Raw genomic sequence first — 19,575 nt, 5'->3', positions numbered from 1 at the left:
TATTTTCCCCTTCATTTAAAGGCCTGGTCACAATGCCCGAGCGTTGTTGGAGCGGTCGTGGAGCGGAGAGAAAAAAATCATCACCGCTCGCTATCGTTCACCATTTTCGATTTTGATTTTTTTTTTTCTCGATTATTTCCCCAATTTTGTGAGCGACATTTGATCCTCTCTCCCTACCGCTCCACGACCGCTCCAACAAAGCTCGGGCGGTGTGACCAGGCCTTAACGCATTGTACACAAGGTAGCCACTCCCCATTATACAAGTGCTCTATCTACCACCAGACCCTTCATAACTGTATCTCAGCCTATCATTTAGAGGAATCTCAATGATGACCAAATTTTATTATTTCAATTAACCTGACTTTTGATAATGTTTCTGTACAATCCTGTGTAAAATACATTCCCTCCCCCCTCCCATATTTGACCAATATCTTTCAAACCTAAGTATAATAAATAATGGGAGGTTCAAGCTATGGAACACAAAGTTAAACAATGAAATGCTTGAAGGAGCTTGATTTTAGCAATCTGTCTTTGCCTTGAAAAAGTTTCAGCAATATGAGGTTGCCACTATTGCCATATTTTTGAAAAATCACAGCTTCTATTTTAGCTGGCCTGAAATGAGTGTTCCCAGCCCATCAGGGAAATCAGGGAAAATTATTTTACTATTTTCCAGTCAGGGAAAAATAAGGGAATTCAATAAAAAAAATAGATCAAATGAGGGAATTTTGATCGGCCCAAATGTCGAAGGCATGGTAGTCAGTCACACTCTTGTTATATTTTGTTGCATATCAAAACAAAATCCATTGAATGACTGGTTATGGTGCTTTTTATAGTGTGTTTTTTTTCATGAAATTCACTGCAAAAACTTTAATAGAAAACATCAAAATCTTTGATTATCAGGGATTTTTTAACCTTCATCAGGAAAAAATCAGGGAAATTTGTTTTCTTGAAAAGCTGGGAACCCTGTATTAATTGTTTTAAGTTTGAGTTATAAGATTTTAAATACTCAGAGATGATATGTTTGCATTCAATTCCACAGTTCAGAGTCTATCATCTGATGTAATATAATATTTTTTGGAATATTTGCTTTAATTAGCTTTTATTATCTTTTTTGCAAGCTGCCTTGTGTTTATTTCATCCTTGGCAATAAAGATCATTTAAAAAGCATATTTCATGTGAAACGATGAGCATTGTACTATTTTCAGCTACTCTGGATATTAATTCAACCATGGTATGCTTTGATACGCATGAAGTATTATTATTGTCTTTTATTTCTAGAGATTTGCTGATGTTGACATTTCAACGCCATGCATCAATGATAACCATTGTCATGAAAAGATTCCAAGTGCACCTTTGCAAATATTTATCTTTGATTTTGATTTAATGTCTGTAAAGCTGTGGTTTTCCCCCTTTATTTATATTGCCAAATTGTCACGTTTTAAAAAATTCAGATTTTAAAAGTTTTATTTTCCATGACGTAGCACTTGAGCCTTTTTTTTTTGTCAATCATCTTCACTTTGCTATTTGATATAGGGATAGGGGTGAAAAGTACTTTCTGTGATCATAGAAGACTTCCACTTTTATGGTATGGGGGGGTGGGTAACTGTATTATGTTATAAAATACTGATACATGTATGGATCATATGATTGGCTGACATGTATCACATGACTTGTTATTTAATTCAGTTTTAATACAAGAAATGATATAATAATACTAATGACTAGTGCTATTGAAATGAGGATGGTTTGTCAAACAAAAAGAATCCATATACCACCTTTTTAAAAGACATATAATTGGGGGCGTGGTCGTCTAGTGGTTAAGACTCTCGTCTATCAATCTGAAGGACGTGGGTTCAATTCCAAGCCATCGCGTGTTTTCCTTCAGCAATACATTTGCTCACATTGTGCTGCACTCAATCCAGGTGAGGTAAAGGGGTACTGATGTTAAGTAATTCCTCAAAAAGCTATGCGCACCGAGATTAGTAGACTAGCTGAGCTGGGGTAATATAGGAGCGCCTTGAGCACCTACCAAGGTAGATACGTGTGCTATACAAATCCTGTATAATTATTCAACATTTTATTTGGGTATTATAATAACTACCGTACACACTCTTACATTAAATTCTGTTGGTACCTTGTTCCATAGAGCTATTAGCTCCATGCTTGTTCATATACATGTAATAGTAATGCACTCGATGATATTGTACTATTGGTATATGTATATTGCTGTACACATGCATGTCCACTACAGGCCCAGCTTCATGACACCGCATCTAAACTGCGTCTTATAGATCGGCCAGAGAAATATCATATTATCATTTGCTTTCTTTACAAATTTAGTCCCATCTTCTGTCAAATATACCCCTTATCAAAGCATTCTGGATGGCTCAATCTTTTATCACCCATTCACAGTTCTAGACTCCCAACTTTTTTTTTTGATATGCATAAAATGCTTCATTTCTATCTTTGGTGTAATAATTCCCTCTGCGTCTCTGAATAGGAAACTCGATAGAAGGCATACTCTAAATTGCTATATATTATTGTCATTTGCGGAAGAGGTTTTCGGTACACCATGTGTAAAGTTCTGGAAGGACTGAGATAAGAAAAGTAGATAGAAATTGAAAGGCGAGAAACCTCCACTTTCCAACTCACCTCCAATTCTATCCACTTTTCTCATCTCAGTCCTTCCAGGGCGATTGCTACCATGCAAACCTTCAAGCATCATCTGATTATTATTGTCATTATCTTTATTTTAATGTATATTTACAAGGTTTTGCTACTATTAGAGCCTTACTAAATTTCAGCTTTTCTTTTCCTTGCTAGTATTTCCTGACATGCTTCAATACTATTCATTTTTTTCTGATTGAATGATTATAATAATAGTGATAATATTATACGTAATAAGAAATCTGGTCTCCATTCCAACTGCACTTTAAAATATTTATTACATTTTAGAGTATTAATAAATGCTCTATTGAAATAAATATCAACCATATTTTGGCAGGTCCACCTATCATCCCACCAACACCTGAACATCATGATGAAGTATATATCGATCCTTCCTCTCCGGGCAAAGGTTACGACCCCTGTGACACGAACATCATGTGTGGCAGTGTCGCGAGCAGACCTGTACTTGACAACATGGCTACAGTCTTCCTGGTATTTGGTATCGAGGGTATCAACAAGACGAATGTTACGACACACCACGTACTCAATGAAGATAAGGTAAGGGTGACACAACATATGCTCCTGGCTTTATTTCATCTAAGGGTTATAGGGATAGGGCCATTCTGAAATCTGTTTGTGTAAAAAAAAGTACTGAATGAACATTTTAGAAAACCCACAGTAAACGAAAGTTGTTACGAAATTGTTTGAGGTACATGTATCACATGAAATCTTGTTTTCCCACATGGTGTGCAAGTGTCATTAATTTGCTAAGTTTTATTTTTCTAGGATTGTAAAATGAATTTTCCCTTTAATCAGAAGCATTATTTCATTCACATTTCTATAAAATGGCATGGCATGTGATGCTCCTCCCACCCCCTTAAAAAGTTGATAGAACTTCCAGTGTGATACAAGAGGTGGTTTCCCATGAAAACCATTTAACCCCCTAAAATGAGAAGTGTTAAATGATTTCATATGATTATTGCGACTCCAATATGCTTCCTTCCACCATAAGGGCACTGTCATTTATGACCTGGACTTCACGCCTCTCCGTGCTCAGACTGTGGGGGCGCTGTGTAAGATCTGCAAGATGATCGGAAACAACCGAGACCTGGTCCTGGATGGTGGGGCCGAGTGCTTCCCGTCCCAGTACTTCACCATGCTTCAGATCTACGGTTTGAAACTGCCCGATGAGTGCAACGACATCCCGCGACCTAAGCTCATAGCAGGTCAAAGGTCACATGCCAAGGCTCATATTATCGGTCATGATCTAGTCTGGTTTGCCATGGCTTTCGAGTCGGTAAGCATCATGACATTTTTACTCCTTCCGTTGGTAAATTCCCAATAGGTCTACAACCATTTTGTCTACATGTACTTCGTGTTTCATCATCAGTTATTTTAGTCAGCATTTTCTCTCTTACAAAAGGTGATGCCTACATCATGTTGGCTCTCTCCCCTGTATTAAGCATCCTCCTCGTTTAGACCAACCTTCCTTCTTTCCATCTTCACCATATCTTTCCATGTAAATCTCTGGCTTTCTTTGCCTCTTGTGCCATCTACTTCCAGATGCCATGTCCTCTTAACATCTTCATCGTCTTGACTCCTCAGTTTTGTCATTCTGTTCAAGAAATTATAACTAATGTAACACTGACTTTGCTGTCCCAAAATGCCTGTGGGCGGGGGGAGGCCTTGCAGGATTGTCTTTTTTATTCGCAAAATATTACAATAGATAATGTAAAAATTGATTATCTAGAATACATCAGAACTTCTCTCAAGATTTAAATTTTCGCTTGACCATTATATGATCTGTCTTCTTTCTTCGAGGCCTCTGATTTTATCGCACCCAGGGGCCTGTTGCAGAAAGAGTTGCAATCGATCGCAAGTCTAAAAATCATGCGCAAGTCCCAAATGCGCGTTGTTGATTGGTCGATGAAAATGAAATTGCGCGTGATTTTTAGAGTTGCGATTGATTGCAACTCTTTCTGCAACAGGCCCCCAGACGAACAAAATGTAGTTTGAACTCGAGTTTGTATAGAGAGTAGTGAACTTGATGTCTATATGGATCCTAAAATGAACTCATATTTGTATAGATCGTAATGTGAACTCATGTGTGTATAGATCCTAAAATGGACTCATATTTGTATAGATCTCGTGATTGTGTTTGTCGTAAAATGAGCTCATGCATTGGCACCCGAAGAAGACCATATAAGTGGATACATGCATTAGAGCTTTCAGGATTCCTAACAATGCATGTAATTCCATTATTCCTTTCCAAATATGCTTTTCATTTCTTTAGAAAATTTATGAAGGCAAATCAAGCTTTGAGGCCTACAAGGACTACAATGCGTGGGAAAAGGCTATTGTTAGAGTGAAAGAGAACCTGACGGAGGATGAGAGAGCGGGTTTAATGTCCGCTTTCCAGACGTGTGATTACTGGGAGCAAGTCTTCATGGAGATCATAGGTAAGGGGTGAACCCGTCGGGTGATTTCAAGTTCAGTGTTGACCTTTTGGTGTCAGTGTTAGGTCAGTTTTTACACAATTATAACACCAAACATACATGTAAAATGAAGATGGTCCTGAAAAGTCACTCACTAGTTGTTGAGGTGTCAATAATGTGATCTGGATCAGTTTTACAAACTCAGAATTGGTTTTGGAGCTAGGGGAAGCAATCCAAATTCCAACACCAATGCCAAAACCGGATTTGAAATCACCCATTGACTACTGAGGCTTAGGTATTGTCCTGGGACCACATTGTTCAAGTATGCAACTCATTTCAAATTTATTTAATTCATCATAAAAATGCAACAGAAAACAAACATAGACAAAAGATTTCAAATCAAGACATTTCATTAGAATTAGAATCAGCTGTGAGGACAGCTGTGATCTATAAATACTGTCCCTGAGCAAATAAATACATAAATATATTACAAATGGGTAATTGGTAAGAGAAGGTAATGAGTATTATTGATGAAAATTGAACGATGAATTGGTAAAAAAAAGAAGGGATTCGGTGGAAATGCTCAAAATCATTACAGGAGTAAAATATTCACATAAAAAAAATTTACATAGCTACCATTGCATGATGATAAAGTTGCCAAACCATTGGCAGTAAGGTTATGTAATAAAAAAATGGAAGTGTCAAATTTTTGAAAGTCTACACTATTGTCCGTTGTACTGATATTTTCTCCCTACCATTAACCATCATGTAAAATTTTGATTGATATTGTCTCTGATTTGTTTGTATTCTTTTGTGTTTTTTGAAATGCCAAATGAAATAATAATAATTTATTCCATATTTTCTTCCTGTATTTAGGTGTAACCAGTGCTATATACGGTGTAGCATTCTCTCTTGTTGTCTGTGTCATAGCTGTGGCTCTCTTCACCGCTCATTTAACTATCCTACTCATAGCATTCTTAACAATAGCTGGTGAGTATATGCAGAATATTTGTATGATTCAATTTGGTGACCCCCCCTAATCAGTAAAGGATACATTGTATATTTTTATTGATTTTATTATTCGATTGAAGCTGCCCTTTGTAATGGAAGATGCAGAACCATTTTTGAAGTTATGACATATGCTGTAGCCCTGGGACCAGTCTTCACAAACAGTTGCAAGTGATCAGGGGGCGTTTCACAAAGATTTAAGTATGATACATAATGATACATGAGATTTATATAGCGCACTTTCCATGTTGATTAGATGCTCAAGGCGCTTCAGAGCAGAACAACAAAAACTATTTACATGTCTGAGCAATGAGTCAACTTAGAGTAGCACTTAAATGCCTAGTTGCATGCGTTATAAAAGGCTTGACCCCATCTGTCAGATCATGCCAAGAGGACGCGCACTACTGCGAATTGATCAATTAAATTGCGCGTTGATTTTCAGATACGTGTCTGTATTCAAAGGTCTAATCCACCGCAGAAAATTGTTGATTTGAATCGATAGAGAAAAATCCACAAACATAACGCTGCAAATTTCATTGAAATCGGATGTAAAATAAGAAAGTTATGACATTTTTAAATTTCGCTTATTTTTCACATTAACAGTTCAATGCGCAACTCTGTGATATGCAAATGAGAGTCGATTATGTCCATCACTCACTATTTCTTTTTTTTTATTGTTTAAATAATACAATATCTCAAATTTTACAGATTTGTCAATAAATCTAACTTAAGTTAACCATAAACTGTTAAAATAATGGTAATTGCACATGTTCAGGGAGAAAATAAACTTCACTTGACAAGGAGGAGAAAATGAGAATATTTCATATAATAAGATACAAAAGAAATAGTGAGTGGGTGACATCAAAAGTCTGCAAATTTGCACACTGACCAGGATGTGCAAATAACTCTTTTGAGAAATTAAGTAAAACTTTAAAATGTCATAACTTATTTTACATCCGATTTTGATGAAATTTTTGGCATTTTGCTTGTTGGATTTTTCTCCTTTTTTCAAGTCAACTCTTTGTTGGGGTGGACTTTAAGTGTGATTTAATTTATACTTAAATCTTTGTGAAACACCCCCCTGATCAACCACAACTAAAATTAAGCCAACAATTCAATTGTTTTCTAAATAAGACGTATACTTGTATATCCATCATTGTTTTGACAAGTCATGTTTACTCCTACGATTGGATCGATCATAGTGATCGATTGGATAGATCATAGTGATCGATTGGATCGATCATAGTGATCGATTGGATCGATCACAGTGATTGATTGGATCGATCACAGTGATCCATTGGATCGATCATAGTGATCGATTGGATCGATCAAAGTGATCGATTGGATCGATCAAAGTGATCGATTGGATAGATCATAGTGATCGATTGGATCGATCATAGTGATCGATTGGATCGATCATAGTGATCGATTGGATCGATCAAAGTGATCGATTGGATCGATCATAGTGATCGATTGGCTTGATCTAAGTGGTCGGTTGGATCAATCATTTCTATTTGTATGATGTGGCCATAGAGGGCATTTATAGAAATAATTCAGTAGGGGAAATTCTTAGCTATTTGTACTGGCTTTGTATCATGCTTTATTACATTGCTTATTATCATAGTGTAATAGGGGATCAATAGACACAATATGTTACACAAATGTTTACAATCAGTCACCAAAATGGCAATAGCTTCTCAAGAAGCTATGTGCACTACATTCCACAAGCATGTATACTCCTTATCAATGAGTCAGAACCGCTTTTGGACATCGATCTGAGATGTTTGTATGATGGGGGTGAGATTTTCATCATTATGATGTACTTGTATTACTTATAAAGCACTTCCGTATGACTGGATAAATCATCAATCTTCGTAAAAACGATCCTCTGCTCTGACTCTGGCATATTTGGAGAATTAAATTCTGCAAATATTCTCCAAATACCTTCTCCTAACCTATTTTATTTCAGGGAACCCATTGCATAAAAGTTACTATCGTGGTAACTTTGCCATCCAATGGTAACTACCATGGTTACAAGGTTCAATAGCCAATCAAAATCAAGGATTTCATTGAGGTAACCATAGGATAGCAAAGTTACCATAATAGCAACTTTTATGCAATGGGCACCCAGGTGTCATCTTAGTTGTATGTTCTATCTGTTGGAATGACAGATAGAGGATGTTGAAGCTGTGACCCTGTCAATCCTCCGCCCCCTAAAAACATAAAATTATGAATTTATGATGATAAAATTCTACCTCTTTTCTTTCAGGTGTGATCTTAGTGGTCGTAAGTATGTTCTATCTGTTAGACTGGCAGATGGGGGCCGTAGAAGTTGTGTCCCTCTCAATCCTCCTCCCCCTAGAAACATAACATTATGATGATAAAATTCTACCTCTTTTCTTTCAGGTGTGATCTTAGTGGTCGTTGGTATATCCTATCTGTTAGGCTGGCAGATGGGTGCTGTAGAAGCTGTGTCCCTCTCAATCCTGCGCCCCCTAGAAACATAACATTATGATGATAAGTTTCTACCTCTTTTCTTTCAGGTGTGATCTTAGTGGTCGTTAGTATGTTCTATCTGTTAGGCTGGCAGATGGGGGCCCTAGAAGCTGTGTCCCTCTCAATCCTGCGCCCCCTAGAAACATAACATTATGATGATAAGTTTCTACCTCTTTTCTTTCAGGTGTGATCTTAGTGGTCGTTAGTATGTTCTATCTGTTAGGCTGGCAGATGGGTGCCGTAGAAGCTGTATCACTGTCTATCCTCGTTGGTTCGTCCATCGATTACTGCATCCATCTTGTTGAGGGATACCGGGTCGCTGGAGGACAGATCAAGATGGACTCTGGAAAGGTTGGTTTCAATCTAAGGTTACATCAACCCCCCAAAAAAAAAATTATTTTGATATAATACGAAAAGTGAAACAAACATTCTGCTGAAATTTTCATCAGGTGGGATTGAAAATGTGGAATATCCATTTGTATATTACTTGTATTGTGCATATATAACAATTTTGGCAAATTGAGTTTCATCGTACCGTTTTGTGTTAGAACTTGTCAGAAAAATAGGAAATGGATTTGTACCTGTTATCAAATGGCTTTATGGAGTCATACATGACCTTAGGTAAAAATAAGGTATCAGTGAAGCGATGAAGAGTTGCTCTATTTGTATCAGCTTACATTAAATTGTTAGATTCAATCATCTACGGGTATCGGTCCTGTAAAGTGGATTTACCTTTTTTATTACCGGTGTACTCTGTTATCAATTATGAGTGACATATTGGGGTTTTTTTGGGGGGGAATGTGGTAAATTCAATACTTTTAAAATTCTTTGTTTTTTTTTTCATTTTCTAGAGTACAAGACAAATCCGTCAACAGCGGACCATCCACTCCATCAGTACCATCGGCGTATCCATCCTATCTAGCGCCCTCACTACCATCATCGCTGCGATTCCGCTCTGTTTCACTACTGTCCATCTCTTCGCTAAATTCGGTCAGATCGTGGCCCTCAACACCCTGGTGTCCATTATCTACACTCTGACGTCCTGCGCGGCCTTTCTCGGCTGCTTCGCTCCGGCCCGCTACAAGTGGAGCTGGCGCTGGTTGCTTCTGACAGTGGTCGTCGTCGGACTGGTGCTAGGGGCCGGTGTGGTGGCGCTCTTTGTCATGCATCATCACGGCATTACGATACCTGGTCCGTCTGGAGACACGCTCTTCGGTTGAGAATGTTTTCATAAAACGTTGTATTCCCCTCGATGTGATGAATGGCTTAAAATACAAGGCTCGATATTTTGTGTTATATTCAAAACTGATATTCTGAAATTGCATTGCATAAATGGCTTTAGTGATTACATGCTGACAATGTTGTGCTTCAAACCTTGGTTTTAAAATGCTGGCACTCTCAACTGGAGAAATGGATCATTATTTTTATGCTTTATTTATTTATTTTACAGATTTTTAATGATTGTGTATGGACAAGTATACTATGCTGCAAACTAGTCTTTGACATGCAATATATTGAAGTTTTCTTTTAGCCTTTTAGCATTTGAGAATGCTGGTATTCTTTGAAAGTGAGCAATGATTATCAAAAAGATGATAATGCTTTGTTGCAAAGTATAGATAGATGTGCTTGGATAGCACATGACTATCAGCAAACATAAACTGTTGTTGTTGGGGTTTTTTTCATGTGAATCAATGACAACTTGCGTTGTTTCATTGCATTATGCTTCAGAAAGCTACTCATAAGTTGCACGACTGGTGACCCTTTCTTGTGCTAAAGGATAAATCCCTATATAGCTGACTTAGCACCTAAGAACATGTTCCAGTGATGACTGGTTACCCTTTCTTGTGCTTAATGATTAATCCCTATGTAGCTGTCTTAGCACCTAAGAACATCTTCCAGTGATGACTGGTTACCCTTTCTTGTGCTTAATGATTAATCCCTATGTAGCTGACTTAGCACCTAAGAACATCTTCCAGTCATGACTGGTGACCATTTCTTGTGCTAAATGATAAATCCCTATATAGCAGACTTAACACCTAAGAACATGCTCCAGTCATGACTGGTGACCATTTCTTGTGCTAAATGATAAATCCCTATATAGCTGACTTAACACCTAAGAACATGCTCCAGTCACGACTGGTTACCCTTTCTTGTGCTAAATGATAAATCCCTATATAGCTGACTTAACACCTAAGAACATCTTCCAGTCATGACTGGTGACCATTTCTTGTGCTAAATGATAAATCCCTATATAGCAGACTTAACACCTAAGAACATGTTCCAGTCATGACTGGTGACCCTTGTGCTAAATGAAAAATCCCTATATAGTTGACTTAACACCTAAGAACATCTTCCAGTCATGACTGGTGACCATTTCTTGTGCTTAATGATCAATCCCTATGTAGCTGACTTAGCACTCAAGAACATGCACCAGTTGAGCGTAAAGTGGTATGTAACACACAACCCCATGTGTGATGAGATATAAAAGCATGAAGCAAACTTCACCAAAAAGTGGAAGAAAGTTCCATAGCTGATGAAATATGGAAGGAAATTCCCAGACCCCATACATTTTGAAATGTATAATGTGTATCTTGAGGGTATGTGTTTAATGTTAAACATGTATCATTTGTTGGTATTGTTAAATTGATTATATTGATTGTTTCCCTCAACACAAAACTAAGTGAGTAGTTTGATTTAATTTTATGATCAATTATACATTGAGCTCAATGATAATATAATAATAATACGTAGGATTTATATAGCTTCTTTTCCATTTTGATTAAATGCTCAAGGCGCTTAGAGAAGAGCAATTAAAACAAAGTAAAAAGGCACATTACAAATGAAGAAAATGTCTTTCTTCAAATCTATTACCTGCTGGTGAACAAATGCAATTTAAGGTTGCCCTTGAAGGATGTTGCAGAGTTCTTCAGTTCCTGCGGTAGTGAATTCCACAGGGCTGGTCCGGCATGAGCAAGGGCTCGATCACCCGAGGATAGTTTGGATAGTGGAATATGTATAGGATTTGAATGGGATGTTCGCAGTGTGCATACAGATTGATACTGATGTATTAGAGACTAGTTGCAATGGGGTATGGACCCATTGATAATATGATACACCAGAAGCAGAATTTTGAAAACTATGTGATCCAATGGAATCGATCATGTAAAATGCATCCTGTGATCAACTACTAACATTTGTGTTTCCAGGCCCAATGTGTGTTTTTTGAATTTTCATTTGTAATTTTTTTAATGAAATTTTACACGCACAATGAGCCAAATATAGGAACCAACCGTGAAAATGGTGGCTTGATATGTAGTATGGTCAGTTCCCCCATGTCTGTGCTGTCTCCCAAGTCTGCGCACCCGCGTATCTGCAGGATTCTAGTAAAAGAAGATACGCAACGAGCACGAACTTTACACATGCAATATATAGACAGGTATTCATAAAAAAGTCAGACTCAAAATGATGGAAAAATTATTAATTCAGGGCATTTCATGTGACGGCCTCAAAATGCAGCCTTTCTCATCAAAATCCCCGAATCATGTGCAAAGTGAATGAGTGTGCAGACATGGGGAACCATTTTTTTTCAATCCGAAAATGACTGCGCGAGGTTTTTTCAAGAAAATCTTTTCTTTCATTTTTATTGAGAAATTTGGTACACTTTTAATAATATAAGGAATACTATTAACCAAAAAAAAATTGTGAAATAAGAAATTCATGTTAAATCTTAACTCAAATTGTTAGGTGCGCAGTTGTAAGAGTTGGATAATACTGTTCAAAGCAAATTGTGTTATGAATAATTTCAACTGAGCATTGTTCAAAATTTAATCATGTCAGTTGTATGAAACTTGTAGAAGCGAGTGATATTTTTGTTGCTCTCTTTTTGTATTGCTTTATGAAACCAGAGACTGGTGGAGTAATATCAGAGATTGCCAATGCCATTTTACTAGAAAAATTTAATTCTCGACAGCGATGAATCAAATCCGTATGTGTTAAGAGAACACAATGTAGGAATAGTAAAGTACATTATTCTCGAGATTTGTCAAGGATTCTGGTCGACAAATGCAAGCCAGCACTGATGACATATATATGCTACTCTGTGTGGAACAATATTTTTTAAGCTTTATCTTTGTAGAGAAGAAAGTACATTTCATAAAATATGTCATTATTGTCAAAAGATGAAATATAAAGCATGTGCAATCACAGGGATCACCTAGCTTGAGAAATATGATTTTTTTTTTAGGTTGTGAAATCTATCTTAAAAGAGAAAGTGAAATACAATATAGCCATTTTTTTATTTGTATATTTTGTACAGCAAGTCTAATATCTTAATATTGTAAATTTGGTAATTTTAAGTAGGTTTTTTCAGTCTTTAATTATGCCATATCCTGTATGTTTGGAGAGAAATGTTTTGATGGGAATTTTGTATTTTAGGAAAATATCAAAAACTTGATATTTTTATGTGCATTCTCTAACACTCATTTTGATCTATCAGTTCTCAATGTGTAATATAAGAAAATTGTATATGATTTATATTTTCCCCTAGGATTAAATGTGGCAATATTTTCCATACACTTCAGTATGTATTTGATTGTCGGTACACTGAAGCTGTAACATAATTATTCTAAAACTGTCCCGGTGATGATTTCATGAAGAAAATAGTGATTTTATCTGTCTTCTGAGCCAATCAGATTCAAGGATTTCCGTAGCTTATAACAGCCGTCACTGTATTTATTTTTGGACGGGCTGTTGTACAGGTATTTTGTTATGGTCGTCAGTTGTTCCTTTTTCGGTCGCTTTCTTGGTGCTAGAAATCTTATTCTTCTTTCTGAAGGAAAAACCTATGAAATAGTCAGGGGCCTGAAGATAGTGCAATCTTTTTTTTACTTCTTTCTTTTCAGTTGGCTATGGAGCTTTTTTTAATGTGTGTATATTAGCTCAGTTGTATACACATTCAGCACAACCACTGAATAACCATTTTCCCCTGTGATACTGAATTTACCACCTCCCTTGTGCAATTTCCTAAGGTTGGGATACAACACTGCATCTTTTTCTCTTGAATCTTGTGCATTGATAGGTACCAGGGTTTTTTTTTTTCATTGTACAAGGTTTCACAAAGTCGTATCACATTTTGTAATGGCACATCAGCTGAAATGACATCAAAAGTTTATAAAAATGGAACTGCTATTCTTTGTGGGGTTCGGTTGAATTGTCATAAATACTTTGGTCTGGTTTCTCAGCTTTTTTTCCTTTTTTTTATGAAACCTGATTCATGTCAGGGTGAACTATCCCCTCCCATGAAAATTAGAGCAAGTAGGATCATGAAATAATATTCAGAACAAATTTGTATAGGTAGGTTAATTTATTCATGTGTCACTCAAATGTTGATGATATCATGAAATTGCAATTGTCATAAGTTAAATTGAAAAATTAGTAAGTATAAATTTTGAGCCATATGTACTTGTATGAAGTTTTCAAGCCAAACTCTTATTGCTCGCATCTTTAATATTGATCTCAATAATAAACATGTATACAATGTTTTCTTTGAAAAAAAAAGTGATATTAATGTATGAGATGAGGCAATAGCATACCCAGGATTTTTTAAGGAGGGTTTCAAGCTGAATGAAATGTTGACTTCACCACAAATTTTACATCACTTCGTACCACAAACAAATTTGACAAGCAAAAAAAAAAATTTAGGGGGAGGGGTTGAACCCATGTAACCACCCCCTTGCATATGCCACTGAAATGAGGTCCAGAAGAATGAACAAATCATTTTACTCTTAGCTACATGTATATTTGATATCAATCTCAAACTTGCAATTGATTGATTCAATCACAACTTCTGAAACAAGGTTTGTTGATTCACTGAAATTTTGACAAATGAAATGGTTATGTTTTTAATGTATCAAGTTTTAAGCTGTACACTTATTCATGTTGAATGAATTATGGATTTCTGAGGTATGTTATTCTCTGGCAATTGCTATGATTTTTAAGCAAATTTGTATAAAATGAGTACCACCATACCTTATATTGACCTATTGGTCAATGTTCTAACCTTTTACCCCAGTAGCTCAATTCAAACAGGGAGGAACAAATATTGGAAACCGAATTAGTTATTACTCTGTTCTTTGTATTTTCCAAAACTTTTTTATCTAGTGCAACTGTTGGCAAAATATTAATTATGTGATTATTTAATTATTCATATTTTTTGCAACTTTTTTTTTAATCTAGTGTATAGTTTAACAAATTATTGATTTTGTGATTATTTCATTCATATTTTTGAAACTCTTATCTAGTGCAAATATTGGAAAACAAGTTATTAGTCATGTGATTACTTTATATTATTTGTATTATTTTTCACTCTTCTCGATCTAGTGCTAAAGATATTATCTGAAAAAATACATTTCGTTACAGTTCCTGGTGAGGAGTCAATACTTACAAACTTATTTATATATATATATACATGTGTAATATATTGATAAACGATCATTTACTCTATTCTTGCCCTCTTTTTCTGTTAATCAATTAGCGTAAGCTGTTGTGGAACTATTTATGTTGTATTATATGTAAATTATATGATATCATCTGATTTTTTTTCATCTGAAAACTATACATATGGTTAGAATTAGGCCTGGGACTTTCGGGTTTTTTTCTCTTCGGGTACCCGTGGCAATTTTCGGGCGGGTACCCGGGTACCCGAAAATCATGTCGCTCGAAATATGTCTGTGGAAAAACCCCATTGGTGACGTCATCAAGCCAATGCATGCAAGCCAATTTATGAATGAAAATATAGTAAGCATGCGCATTGCAAGCCTCCCGTGCGCCACGCATTATTCCATCGAAACAAGTCTGCAATCCTCTGTCACCTCGCACCAAAATCGACCTAGAATTCCACTTTTCTATATTTTATATGAATTATGAAAGGTATTCTCAGAGGATCTATTTTCTCACCGATAGCGCACAGGTAAGCAAATTTTTATTACTTCTTGCTTTTCCGTCAAAATCTTACGAAGTAGCGTCGATATTACATCGTGTTCGTGAGTTTGTAGAATCTATCGCTACGTGAACAAAGTCAATTGATTTCCGGGTTTCGGAGCGTCAAATGCGCCAGCCAATCACGATCGTGTTACCATTTTCGGTTTATGATGGACTGAAAATGGTATCAAGAACGTGATTGGCTAGCACCTCGTATGCTCCGAAACCCGGAAATCAATTGACTTTGTTCACGTAGCGATAGATTCTACAAACTCACAAACACGATGCAACATCGACGCTACTTCGTAAGATTTTGACGGAAAAGCAAGAAGTAATAAAAATTTGCTTACCTGTGCGCTATCGGTGAGAAAATAGATCCTCTGAGAATACCTTTCATAATTCATATCAAATAAAGGAAAGTGGAATTCTAGGTCGATTTAGGTACGAGGTGAAAGAGTATTGTAGACTTGTTTTGACGGAATACTGCGTGGGGCTGATGCTTGCAATGCGCATGCTTACTATATTTTCATTCATAAATTGGCTTGCGTCGCAGTGGCTGGATGACGTCACTGCGCTGCGAAAGAAACATGGCGACGATTGAACGATCTCCGTCACATCATCACTTGAAAAACTAGTAGATATTTCGAGGGTAATTGGTGAGATTCAAAATGAGACTTGTGTACTTTTGTGATGAGTTTACAATCATGTCTTACACTACGCAATACAAATCAAATGTACGTTATACTGGTGAGCAATTTTCGGGTATCGGGTATTGATTTTTCTACCCGGGTACCCGAGGCTTCCGGGCGGGACCCGGGTACCCGGGTTTTAGTCCCAGCCCTAGTTAGAATGTTGTCAAAATGCTTCCTGCGCTTCTGCTGGTGCCACCTAAAACGCCAAAGTTGTTTGCTATACAAAATTTTTTATTGAAATAAAATATTTTATTAGGCTTTAGCAGAATGACTCGACAATGTGTCAAAATGGTATTCAGTAATTACTAGTTATCTCTAGCATTTCAAAATTGATGAACATTTTCAGAAGAAAAAAAATTCTGATCTTTAAACTGCAATCTAACCACTTTTCCCATCGGATTTTTTAAAAGTTGTTAACATACAAGTACATGAATTTCTTGCATCTGGTTATATTTAATTATCCAGATCAGATTTATTGCATAATTGTATAGTACATTATACTGATATAGGGATTGCAAAACTGTTTGATGATTGTTTCGTTATTTAAAGTCACATTTCAAGGAATCTTTTCCTAGAAATGAAACATAATTCATGCTTTAATATAAACAGTAATGTCATGTTTTTCCAATGCATTTTCTAGTTGTAAGATTGTTCAATGTTTATATTAAATTGTAATGTTTTATTTTTCAGTGTTTTCCCATTTACAAGTACCAGTATGCAATGTTGTTATGATTAAACTTGAGCACTTGTCAATTCTTGGAGTCCTGTCAGCGCTTTGAGTGTTATTAATCTCTGCATGAATTTAATTCATCCTTGAAATTAATAAGTGGTTTGCCTCTGGCAGGGATATTAAAGTTTATCAGCACCAAGTGTAGACTTTGGTTCACCTGTTTTCAAAATGAACTGTATTTCAAATAGTGTATGGTTGGTGTGGGTAATGACACAACACCAAGTTAAAGGGGTGGTCCAGGCTGAAAATATTTATAGCTTAATACACAGAGTAGAACTCACTGAGCAAAACGCTGAAAATTTCATCAAAATCAGATAAAAAATAATAAAGTTATTAAAGTTAAAAGTTTAGCAATATTTTGTGAAAACAGTTGTCATGAATATTCATTAGGCGAGCTGATGATGTCACATCTCCCCTTTCCGTTTTCTTATGTTATCACATGAAATTATATTTTTTTCATTATTTCATACTTGTGTGAATAAAATGTCTACCTTATAATGAAATCAGTTGCAGCAATAAATATCTAATGCACTAAATCAGTTGTCAATCCAATTTTTCTAGTTCTTGGAGGAAAAATATAGAACAAGTGGAGACGTGACATCATCAGCCCACCTAATGAATATTCATGACGACTGTTTTTACAAAATATTACTAAACATTAAAATTCAATAACTTTGCTATTTGTTGTCCGATTTTTGACGAAATTTTCGGCATTTTGCTCAGTGAATTCTATTCTACTTATTAAGCTATAAATACTTTGAGCCTGGACCACCCCTTTAAAACACAAACAAATATGATCAAATATAAACACACTTTCATTGCAATTCAAATATGTTTTATTATCCATCTAACTATTAGATATAAGTATTGAACAGATATGAATGGGAGCTCATACACCTGCTACAAGCACAAGAAGAAATGAAACATGTATAAATTATAAAAGCACTGATTTGACATACAATGTACAAATAATGCCACATACGTTTGTTTACACTTGGGGGATAGTAATTTTTAGTTGAAAATGGATACGTAGATGTCTTGACTAACCAGTTGTGCCCAATCATGGTAATTCTGGAGAAACTGTAGAGAATTATATCTCAATTCCTGATCAAGATCAAGACTTTTTGTGAGAATAGTTCAGTCATAATTATAATTAAAAATACAAGATCTTAGAATTACAAGTTAAAGAGAAAATATATTGAAAAAAGGGGAAAACACATGCACTTTACCAGGTTCTTGGAGCATGAAATTCTCCAGAGTGTGACTCACGAATAACTCCAGTTAAATGCTAGATTTTGACTGACTGGGAGCAGTGTTGCCATGGTAATTGACATTGATAGCAAACTTGGCAATGATGAGTTTTAATAAAATGTGATCTATAAAATCAATTGGCCCTTTTGTGATTTAACCCACTTTCGCATAACGTGAAAACCCGAGTTGCCTGCATCACCACTAACATAACAGATTTAAACATGTGCATTATTTGTTTTATAATCCAGCAGTATGAATTTGTAGTGGAAACTTTTCAAAACTGTGCTTTCCAGAACAGATTATGAGACAGTTCCCAGGGCCCTGATTCATAAAACCTTGTTTATGCTACAGTCATACCAACAAAACCGACTCCAAACCAACAGATGATATGCCACTGGAAATGACGTTTACAATGATTTGGTCGGTCTGAAGGTTTGACCAGAGTGACTAGCATAGGTTTGTAATCATCTAATAACACTGGTCAGAGTACACAGATGAATATGCACAGTCAGATTTAATAAAATCACTGGTCCCTCTCATAATTATTTGCAATTTTCTGAGGAAAAAATAGATTTCCAACTCCTTAACATGAATTTAGCACTGTAATGTCATCACTTACTGTAGTAGATGAATAAATATGTTTCCTCTTCTTAATTATAAAACATTTTTTTATCCTGAAATTAAGTCAATAAACAAGGATATCTATAGAAGAAATAGAGTAGAGTGCAATACATGTATAGCTGTAAAGATAATAAATAACATGCAAATATTTCCAGAAATAGTAACTGTAGTATTGAGGGTAGCAAAGGTGCTCTTCTTGGGTGCTTTGGAGGTTCAGATACAAAGCACCATAGCTTGGCAATAATTCCAATAGTGTCCTCTGTCCATAGGCTTTAGACAAATATATCTTTCATAAGTACAGAATTGAGGAAAAACACATGTGCTCATCTGCCTAAAAAAAAGTGACCATAGTTCAAAAGTAAAAACTCATGACATCGTGCTGGCACAAGTTAAGATGAGCTCTTCAGAGCAACTCTAGACAAAACTTTATTCACCAATTATTGAAAAATAAAATTTAATTGGTTCTCAATTGTTGGAGATTTTTTTGTAGCCAGTTTCTGCGACAAATTTTGTCATCTCGTGTAAATATTAATTTGTATAGGAAATGATGACAAGCCTTGTTATTTAGAGCTGCCTTGCCCTATGTAAGCAAGCCTTCAACCATTCTTCTTCTGTAAGTTGTCATTTATCGCTGTGCGTAAAATGTGTACAGTACACATGTAATCAAGTGTCTAATTTGCAGTGTAGTAGGATTGCA

General features: G+C 35.9%; 1 protein-coding gene across 4 annotated transcripts in view; it reads left to right on the top strand.

Moving 5' to 3' along the window:
• Window positions 1–11,812, top strand: part of LOC121427343 (protein dispatched homolog 3-like) — a 51,737-nt gene extending 39,925 nt beyond the window's left edge. For 2 of the 4 annotated variants that reach the window (XM_041623686.1, XM_041623685.1), the window contains exons 12-17: window positions 3,005–3,225; window positions 3,680–3,964; window positions 4,961–5,126; window positions 5,979–6,092; window positions 8,791–8,957; window positions 9,458–11,812. In XM_041623686.1, coding sequence (XP_041479620.1) covers window positions 3,005–3,225; window positions 3,680–3,964; window positions 4,961–5,126; window positions 5,979–6,092; window positions 8,791–8,957; window positions 9,458–9,826 — 1,322 coding nt within the window. In that variant the 3' untranslated portion in view covers window positions 9,827–11,812. The other 2 variants (XM_041623689.1, XM_041623690.1) reach the window with 2 other exon arrangements.
• Window positions 11,813–19,575: the final 7,763 nt, after the last annotated feature.

This window comes from Lytechinus variegatus, chromosome 14 (genome assembly GCF_018143015.1).
Source record: "Lytechinus variegatus isolate NC3 chromosome 14, Lvar_3.0, whole genome shotgun sequence".
In the NCBI taxonomy this organism is placed as follows: domain Eukaryota; kingdom Metazoa; phylum Echinodermata; class Echinoidea; order Temnopleuroida; family Toxopneustidae; genus Lytechinus; species Lytechinus variegatus.
Note: the sequence above shows the minus strand (reverse complement) of the source record. Positions and strands in the feature narration are given on the sequence as shown.